The sequence below is a fragment of the Equus quagga genome, chromosome 5, assembly GCF_021613505.1.
Source record: "Equus quagga isolate Etosha38 chromosome 5, UCLA_HA_Equagga_1.0, whole genome shotgun sequence".
Taxonomy (NCBI): domain Eukaryota; kingdom Metazoa; phylum Chordata; class Mammalia; order Perissodactyla; family Equidae; genus Equus; species Equus quagga.
In genome coordinates this window covers 113,364,740-113,374,247 of record NC_060271.1, presented here as the reverse complement: position 1 = coordinate 113,374,247, position 9,508 = coordinate 113,364,740, and the positions used below count along the sequence as shown (strand labels likewise).

General features: G+C 45.5%; 1 protein-coding gene across 1 annotated transcript in view; it reads right to left on the bottom strand.

The window, feature by feature from the left end:
- Positions 1-9,508, bottom strand: part of XDH (xanthine dehydrogenase) — a 132,725-nt gene that overhangs the window by 114,805 nt on the left and 8,412 nt on the right. Inside the window, exons 6-14 of the mRNA XM_046661843.1 lie at positions 9,047-9,116; positions 8,546-8,755; positions 7,623-7,756; positions 7,141-7,228; positions 5,822-5,908; positions 2,115-2,306; positions 1,773-1,918; positions 896-977; positions 240-335 (exon numbers count right to left, since the gene is read on the bottom strand). Of these exons, the coding sequence (XP_046517799.1) occupies positions 240-335; positions 896-977; positions 1,773-1,918; positions 2,115-2,306; positions 5,822-5,908; positions 7,141-7,228; positions 7,623-7,756; positions 8,546-8,755; positions 9,047-9,116 (1,105 nt within the window). The remainder of the gene's footprint in view (positions 1-239; positions 336-895; positions 978-1,772; positions 1,919-2,114; positions 2,307-5,821; positions 5,909-7,140; positions 7,229-7,622; positions 7,757-8,545; positions 8,756-9,046; positions 9,117-9,508) is intronic.

Genomic DNA, 9,508 nt, shown 5'->3' with positions numbered 1-9,508 from the left:
TTGGTAACATAAGTGACCTCAGAGATCACCTGGCCAACCTCTTTCCACAGATGAGAAAACTAAGCCAAGAAAGGGAGCAGACTTGCCCAAGGTCACATGTAGATGAGCAGCAGGGCCAGGGCCAGAGCCTAGGCCTGCTTCGGCTTCTGGTATGTCCCACTGCTCAGTTTCACACAGCATCTTCCCTCATACAGACACCGTGGAGTCAGAGAGGACTCCCACAGCCCCAGGCTGCTCACCTGGACCATCTTGGTGTGAAGGCCTTGGCCCATCTCAGTGCCCCCATGGGTCAGCAGCACAGAGCCATCTGTGTACACATGAATCAGGGCTCCTGCCTAAGGGAAGAGAAGGATGTTAGACACAAAATTGGGTAAATTCTAACTCAGCTTGGGTCATAGGACCAAAGGTGCTGGAGCCCAGGAAAAAAAAGAAAACCAGTAGCAACATTTTGGATATAAACCCAGAGAGAAATCAGAGCAGTATAGATCTCATGATTTAATTACATAGCCCTTAAGGAGTTTGCCAAATTTTTTCATATCTCTCTTTCTCTGTCTGTCTCCCATCCTCAGAGGGAAGTAGGTCAAATATCTTTGTCCTCACTCTATAGATGAAGAAATGAGATCAGAAAGACACAGTAACTGCCTTTAGTCCCACAGTCAGGAGGAGTAAGAACTAGAAGTTGACCCCAGATCTCTGAGTCCCATGCTGCTCTCACTGTCCCACGACATATGGGACAAACGAGGATATGCGAGTTCAACTTCCATTTTAACAGCAAAGAGCTCCTCTAGGCAGCTTTGTTATCAGTGACAATGGGCTTCTCCTGCAATACTACAAACAGAGGGGGAAATGGAGCCCCAGTCCAGTGGGGACGGACAAAATCATATAAAGCAATTACCTGATTCAGAAAACTAACTGTGAAGCTTATTCCAAACTTGGTAGGAACTATGCACAATCCTCTCTTTTTCCAACAATTCTCCCTGGAGGAAAAGGAACATTCTCACCATATTTGTGTTTAAATGGACATGTTTTCAATCAACATCTTTCTAAAATTGGAAGAAGACACCCTTGGCACTGCGCATATAGCCCTTGTTATCACTGAGTTGTGCCCCAATTATGGAGATAAAATGAGAAAGAAAGGAATTTGGGTTCTGAGTCCTTCCGTGCAGCTGGAGCAGGGCCCACCCGTGAGAGAACCGGCTTTAAAGTATCATCACTCTTCTTCCCTGAGTGGAATTCGGCTCCAGTCAGAGTGCCCTAGTGACCTTGGACAGTGATTGTCCCAGGGAGGAACTGTGGTTCGCTGATGAGAATGACAACACTTTCACTGTGCTTTGTATTTGGTTTTCTGAGTAACTCAGTGAGGAAGACAGAGCCAGCATAATCATCCCCACTGTGCAGATGGGGGCTCAGGGAGATAGAGTGACTGCCATGGTCACATTCACAGGGTAGTGTCAGAGCTGGCGCATAACTGTGATGTTCTCAGACCTGGGCTGGTGTTCGCTAGAACACGGTGTGCCCGGAAGGCAGACAAATGTGTAAAGATGAGCCACACTGATGGGCTATGATGCTCAGTGCTGTGAGCCCACCTGCCCCAGGCTGAAGCTCATTTCAGGATCTTAAAGAGATGGCTGTGAACAAGGTGGCCATTTCAGCACCTTCGGAAGTTATCCATTAAACTAATAGCTTTGTCTTTGGAGTTGAGCAAAAAGGCTATAGAATAGGAAACCCCAGAGAGCACCAGAACGTCAGACTCCTCCCCGCTCAGCACGTACTTGTTGAACTTGTCAATCTCACTCTTCCGGGCGTGATACTGGGAGCTTGCCAGGCATTCATCCCAGCACCTGGTCAAGGTGAACCCCTCGAGCTTCTGGTTGAAGTGTGTCAGGTCCCCTTCCTTGTACATGTTCTTCCTCCGCACCTTCCCAAGGAGAGAGACACTGAGGCCCAGTCAGTGGCAAGAGATGAGGGGGGCAAATCCTAAAGTCAACCTTCCAGACCCCTCAACAGCCCCTGCTCATCCTCTGCCCCCATAGGAGATGCCCAAGATACAAAGCCACTGTCCCCTCAAAGTAGGCTAATCCACTCTGACTTGTGCCACCATGTTCCCAGCTTACTTCCTCTGCAGGCAGCCCACAGGTCACTGCAACTTCACTCATCCACTGTTCAGCAATGAGCATCCCCTGAGGCCCCCCAAAGCCCCGGAAGGCCGTGTTGGAGGGCAAGTTGGTCTTGCACAGCCGGCCGGTGCCCCGGATGTTGGGGATTTTATAGCAGTTGTCCATGTGGAATAGAGCTCGATCCATTATCTGAAACCAAGAAGAGAAATAGGAGAGAACTGTGCATTGACCTTACTGGCTCCTCAAAAGAGGGATTTCAAGGGCTGCACCCATCCCTGCCTTTCCCAGCCCCACTGTGAACTGCTATTACTCAGGCCCAAATTATTTCTTCCCTGAGATATTGCAAGAGCCTCCTTACTGTGCTCCTGGCCTTCAGTGCCTCCTCCCTCCATCCATGTCTCATACTAAAATCTAAGGTCACATCAGGTCAAGCACTTGCTTAAAAACGACTTATTATCTCCAGAGTAAAGTCCATATATCTTTAAGCATGGAATTCCAGACACTTTTGGACCTTTCCCTGATGTATTTTTTTGATCCTCTTTTCTGACTGCATGTTACTCTCACCTGTAACGCCCCTCCTCACCTGACCCACCTACTCAAATCCTCATTCAGCAACTCCATGGGGAAGCCCTCCCAGACCCTCTAGTGGGAACTGATCACTAGCCTCTACAAAAGAAGGTGACTTTATTAATTTTAAATTAGCTTTTATTCCCACTAAAGTTGTATTAGAAATAGTTTGGAGTCAAACACACCCATAAGTCGTGTTGTGCAAAGCAGCAGCGCCCTCTACTTCCCTTCCATCCGCTCCCCAGAGGCAACCACTCATTCTTCATCAGCTATTTACAGTAACTTCCACATCTCTAAACAATGTGTTTATATTGCTGCTTCTCGTCTTTTACAGTTTTAGACTCTTATATTGTTTCTCCCTGATGGAAAAGGAGAATTTATTTCCTAGCTAACCCCTTTTCCTGTATACACATCAGCTTCCTATCTCCCACATAGTTATGTTTTGATCTGATCAATGGTCAGTTTAATATTATAGTCCTGTAAACATTACTTACAGGTAAGCCATATAATTGTACTGTAATTACTTCTCTTTCTTGAAAACAATTTTCCCCCTTGAGTTAATTTTGTCTTTATTTTTTCATTTCCTTAGTTTTCCATGCACTTGTTACTAAGCCAGCTTAAAGTTTTCCCTGGATCAAAAAATCTGCTCTCAATACATTCAAACATGTTAGATTTTCTATCAGTTCCATCTTTTTGAAGAAATCCTTCCTGAAGCCTTCTGGCCTACTCCAATTTAAATTGGCTGGCCTTGGGATTTTCTGCTCACGTTCATCCCAGGGATTCCTTTTGCCTCTCTCCATACTGAATCTCCTATTCCTAGATCCCATGTCTTCCCCTTTCTCAGTTCTACACTCTCGTTCTGTTGGAGCACATCCTTCCATATCTTCTTTAAAAAGAGTAAGTAGACAGGAACGTTTTTGAGAACTTGCATGTCTGAAATGTCTTTATTCTACTCTAACCCTTAATTAATGATTTGGCTGCATATAGAATTCTAGGTTGGAAATAAGTTTCCCAATTTCCCAGAGTAGTTTGAACACACTTCACTAGTGTGTTGCAGTTCCCCAGTATTGAGAACTCCAATCAATGCCTTTCCAAGTCTTGGAATGAGTTCTGTTTTTTTCTCCCTGAGAATTGTAAAATATTCTTTGTCCCCAGGTTTCTAAAATGTTCACAATGATGTAAACTAGCATAGGTTCATTTTCCTTCATTGTACTACTTGAAGGGCTCTTTTAATCTCAAAATGCGTACTTGTCAGTTTTGGGAAATTTCTTGAATTACTCATTGATAGTTTCCTCCTCTCTCTTTTTTCCGTTCTTTCTTTCTGAAACTTCTATTATTTGGATCTCCTGGATGGGACCTCCAATTATGTTGTATTTTCTCTCCTATTTTTCCACGTTTTCTTTTTTGGGGAGAGCTCCCCAAGTTTCTTTCAACCCTTCTGCTTTCACAGTTTAAATTCACAGGAGTTCATTTTTATTCTCCAAGTGTTCAATTTTTATAGCATGCTGATCTTTCTCTAAGGTGTAATATCTCATCTCTCTGATGAGATAAACGATAGTTTCTATTTGTGTGTTTCATTTTGGATTTAGTTTACGGCCCCACATGTTTCTTTTTGTATCTTTGATTATTTCAGTCTTAGTCATCTTAGGTGGTTTTTGTATGTCTCGCTTTATTCCATTTCTGCTTTCCCTTAGCACTTTCTCAACTTGTCCTTCTATTTCATCTTGTTCTTTTATTATCTGTCTCCCCCACCATTTGTCTTGAGGACAGAAACAATACCATGTTCTTCTTTACATTGCCACCCTAGGCACACAATAAATACTTGCTGGATTGAATTAAAAATCTTGTAAGATCTTTGTACAGACACAAATACTGGATCTTTTTCAACCTGATTTTTCCTGCAGCACCAAGAAGGCAGTACTATAAATGGTGAGACTACTGCAAATGTTTCATTTTTGGAGCAGTTTTTATCCGAGGTCTGAAGTCTGAAGTTTCCTAACTGAGCCAATCAGAGAGCCCCTCGCAGAGAGGAGCTGCACCCAAGTGGGGGGCAATGAAACCCTGCTTGTCCTGAAATGTTTTATTTTACAACAGGAATCTATGTTTATGTAACTAATATGGTTATAAAATTAAGAGTTAAAAAACTTTGAAAAGTAGTACCACCAAGGTAATTTTGTTAATTTTCAAAATTGACAAAAATATATGCCACCACAAGAGTCATACGAGAATGTTCAAAGCAGATTATCCACAAAAGCTGAAAACTGGAAACAACCCAAATGTCAACAGAGTGGTGAATGGAAAATAAAATATGATCTATCCATACAAGGGGATATTCTTCATCAGTAAAAAGGAATGAAGGACTATAAATGCTATGACATGGATGAACCTCAAAAACACTATTCTGAGAAAAAAAGCCAATGCAAAAGACTATATAACGTATGATTCTATTTACACAAACAGACCACACAAAATGAAAATCTATAAGACAGAAAGTAGATTAGTTGTTGTCTGGGTCTGGGGGTTGGGAACAGGAGTGACTGCAAATGGACACAAGACATCATTTTGGCTGATGGAAATGTTCCAAAACTGGATTGTATTAATGGTTGCGTGACTCTAAATTTACTAAAAACCATTAAATTATATACTTCAGACAAGTGAATTTATGGTATGTAAACTACACTTCAATGAAATCATTAAAAAAAGTAAATTGATCAACTCAAATTTTAAATAATGTGTAATGCAGAAAATGACAACGTGCGCCCAACTTAATCTCATCCAATTACTGTTCAGTGTATGTTCTTTCACACATTTTCCCTGCATATCATTATATATACATATTGCTAATATTACATTCATACACATACAAGATCACCATGCTGTACATAAAGTTTTGTAACTAACTTTGCGTGCTTCGCAAGAATAGGAAGGACGAGTTTCTAATCAGAGAAGTAATAGGATCATATCTGTGCTGTGAAGATTAACCAAAGATGGAGAACCCAAGTGGGATCCATTTAGGAGACTACTGCAACAGTAACAGGCAAGAAATGAGGAGGACTGTACTCATATGTGCGAACAAGCTGTAGGGTGTGCCCTTGACCTCCCGGTCACCCCCGGATGCAGGGGCGGGTCCTACTTACAGCCTCAGAGAGATCAAGGGTGTTCCCAGCATTGCTGTAGTGATCCACCTCCAGAGCCACAATCCTCCCCGTCTTCATGAAGCCAACCTGTCAAAAAGGCGAGGGATTTCTCCACAGTCCCCTCCCTCTGCCTATCTCTAATCCTTTCCTCCCACCTACGCTACCTGGAGGAAACAGAAAGAGCAGGACATCGCACCACGAAAACAAGGTGAACTTAACGGGTGGAGAAGAGAGGACCTGACATCTCCCCAGTGGCATACCCCTGGATCCTCACCTCTGGACACCTTCTCCCCAGCCTCCTCCTTCTTTCTACCTACTCCTGGCTTCTGGTTCTACCAGAGAGAGTGAGAAGGTAGAAAAGGGGATGCTGGTCATGAAAGGGCAGGGAGCAGGGCTGGGAAGAGAAACGAGGAAAGATGCTGGAGGCTCCCCTCACAGCTTTTGGCCAGCAAACAATGAAAGTAACACTTTGCACGAGGATGAATGTGTTTTCACACCCCCGACCTTATGTAAACATCAAGACAAACCCAAGAGGCCATTTCATAAGTGAGGAAATGGACCCCAAAAGAACATGGTACTTTCTTCAAATCCACTAAAATTTGGGAATGAGAGAAATACAATCCATTTTGGGGAGTTAAATTATGAAATAAAGGCAGAGGAGATCAAAGGGGAGATTTTCAAAGCCAGCTCGTCAAGAGAGAGGGCTCCCAGGTTTATAGAGCTACAGGGGACCTGTAAGGTTATACTGGTGTGAACAGAGAAGGGGTACATGGTCAGAACAGGAACTGGTCATCCACAAAAGCCCAGAAAAGGGACTGTCCCACAGGGAAATTGGGCAGTGCCCAGCCACACACGGTCTGGCAGGGCAGATGCCCACCCCAACAATGTGTGCCTGTCCGGGCCCCTGGGAAGTATTATTCCTCATTGTAAATTACCAAGCGGTCATTCTGATTTTTACATCAGACTGTCAACACACTAACATTATGTCATCCTGCAGGATGGATTAGCCCCAGGTCTGCAGAAAAATCAGGTTTCTGAGCCTGAGGGGAATAAGACCAGATGTGAACCACAGCAAACTCACAAAAGTGATGAACGCCACCCTGTGACGTTGCTTGGGAGATGGCCCGCCCACTTCCCCCAGCATCACCCCTGGAAGCTGCTGTTGGCTGGTTTGAATTTCTCTCATCGCTATTTCTTCTTTGAACTTGTACAGATAGTCATGAAAAAACTCAGAGTATATCCCAGAATCCCTGGATCTTCATCCTCACTTCCAACGAGATGACATTGCCCACCCTGGCACAGCCCCCCCCATCTAGAACCTTGTATCTGGCCAAGAAAGGATGTCTGCCGCCGGTTATCAGCATGTCCTCATCACGATCCAGCATGCAGCGCACAGGGCAGCCGGTCCTGAGGGAGGCATCAGAGGGTGAGAAACCTGGAAGTCTCTACAACAGCCCAGCCAGGTGATTTTCGGGGATGAAAACAGTAAGGAAACCTTTTGCCACCTAGCTCGCAGAACAGACCCACACTGGGCTGCTCTGCTGTCTAGACGCGGTGCTGTACAAGGTGAGGATAAGAGGATGGGAGGTGTGTCCTTGCCCTTGGAGCCCTCACAGCCAGGTTGGGAAGATAAGACATGGACATATGCATCAGAACATAAAGAACCAGGCGATGCTTCCCTCACTCTTATATCCAAGAATTCTAAAAACAGAGAGCTGTGAAAATGCAAAGCAAGGGGAATCAACTTCCCAAACGGGGAAACCCAAAAGCCTTCCTGGCAGAGTCCACTGGGAGAACTCACTTGTATGCAGCCAGGGCCACTGCCGTGGACACCACGGTGCTCCGGGTCTCCTTCCCTCCAAAGCCTCCTCCAAGTCGCTTCACTCGGACCAAAATTCGATTTGCTGGAACCCCCAACACTTTTGCAGCAAAGGCCTGGGGACAAAAGAAAAAGCCCTCACACTGAATGCATCATCTCGCCCTACTGCAGGCCTGACCCAGAGGCTCCCTCATGTGCACAGGCCTGACTACCGCTGTGAAGTCTGAAATTCCCTGATTGGGGGATCCCCTCCCCTCCCAGTGCAGCCCTCGGGGAGTGGTGCTGGGGTGCGGCACTCATCAGTCACTGCAGTCTAAATTCAGATACTTGAGATAACCAGAGGGGCAAGCAGCTGGTCACAGCACACTTTCAGAGGCAAAACTCATTCCAATTGGCCAGGAGCTGGTGGGTCATGAGAGCAGGACCAGTTGCCAAGAATGCTGGCAACCACTGTCGCATCATAGGCAGTAGAGAAATGGGGAGTGTTTCCTCTGCCGAAATTTATTTAAGCTGCTGCAGATAATTTAGTGGTCCCTGTGGCTACTACTTAGCCCAACACCTTCATTTACAGAGGAGGAGACTGAGGCCAGACAGGATTTGACCAAAGCCATGTAGCACTGGAATGATAGTCGCTAACACTAACTAGGCTATATACAAATATTAAAACTCATCTAATCATTACAACAACCCTTCCAAGCCCCAAGTTATAGATGAGAAAGTTTATGTAACAAGCTCAGTGACACCAGCTTGTTGGTGACAGGGTCTGGCTCCAGGACCACTAACCCAAATCTCATTCTGGACCAGCCTAGGTCTGCCTCTTCACATTTCCACATTGCCGCTCCTGATCTGCCAGGAGCTCCCTGGAGCCCTCCCCAGGCCCTTGAGCAGACCCATGGGTCACCTACTTGGGTCTTCATGGTGTTCTGTGTAGACACAAAGAGCTCCATCTCCCCTGCCTCGCCTTTCGGGACGGCGATGGTGCAGTGAGTCTCCAGGTAGAAGTGCTCTTGGCCACCAATGTAAAACTCACCTGGGGAAGCAATATGACTCCCAAGTGAGTCCTGGTTGCACAGGAGGTGAGTTTGCTTAAGGAGAGAGTGTACTTGCCAAGTGCCCTATGCAGGAACCAATGGCTCACAGGTAACCTCTAGGTTCCCCAACTGGGACGGCAAAGGCTCTAATGTCTTAGCTATCTGGGAGCTGAACCCCTACCCCGACAGAGAAACTAGGATGACATTGAAATGAATCAGGCATGAAGCTCTCTTCTCACTACAGCCAATGGAAATCAAAGATTTTAAAACTATACTCATAAAATGTTGGAAAAGGTAAAAAACACGAATTAATAGATGTGACTGAAAATATCTTCCATAACTGAAGGTATCGGGCCTGATGGAGAATTGACTTACTAGTGACTTAGTGATACACCAAACCAATGTGGAAGACAATTCCACAAGGAGTCTGATCAGCAGCCTTGTCCTGGGGTGAGAGCAATGGACCCCATTTACACTGAGGAGGGTCGTGGAGGAGGGGAGGGGGAGCACCAGTCTTCAGGCTGATGGGGAGGGCAAGGAGTCTGTGTGGTTAGAGGCCTGGCAGACCCAAGGGCGGCCAGGCATCTATGGCCGTTATCTTCCCCAGACAGTCTTCCAGATCCCACACACTCTCATCTCTCGAGAATCACTGAGATATATCCAGCCTCGAGTCAGGGGAGCGGAGATTAAGATGACTGAAATTCTTCCCCAGCCAACTGTCTCCTACTTTGTTATAAAGATCAGAGGACCTCTTCTGTTAGGAAATGATAGGAAAGCACTTCCCTGCCCCAGGACTCAAGGGACAGCTCTTGAATTTCATTCCCAAACCAGGGCCAC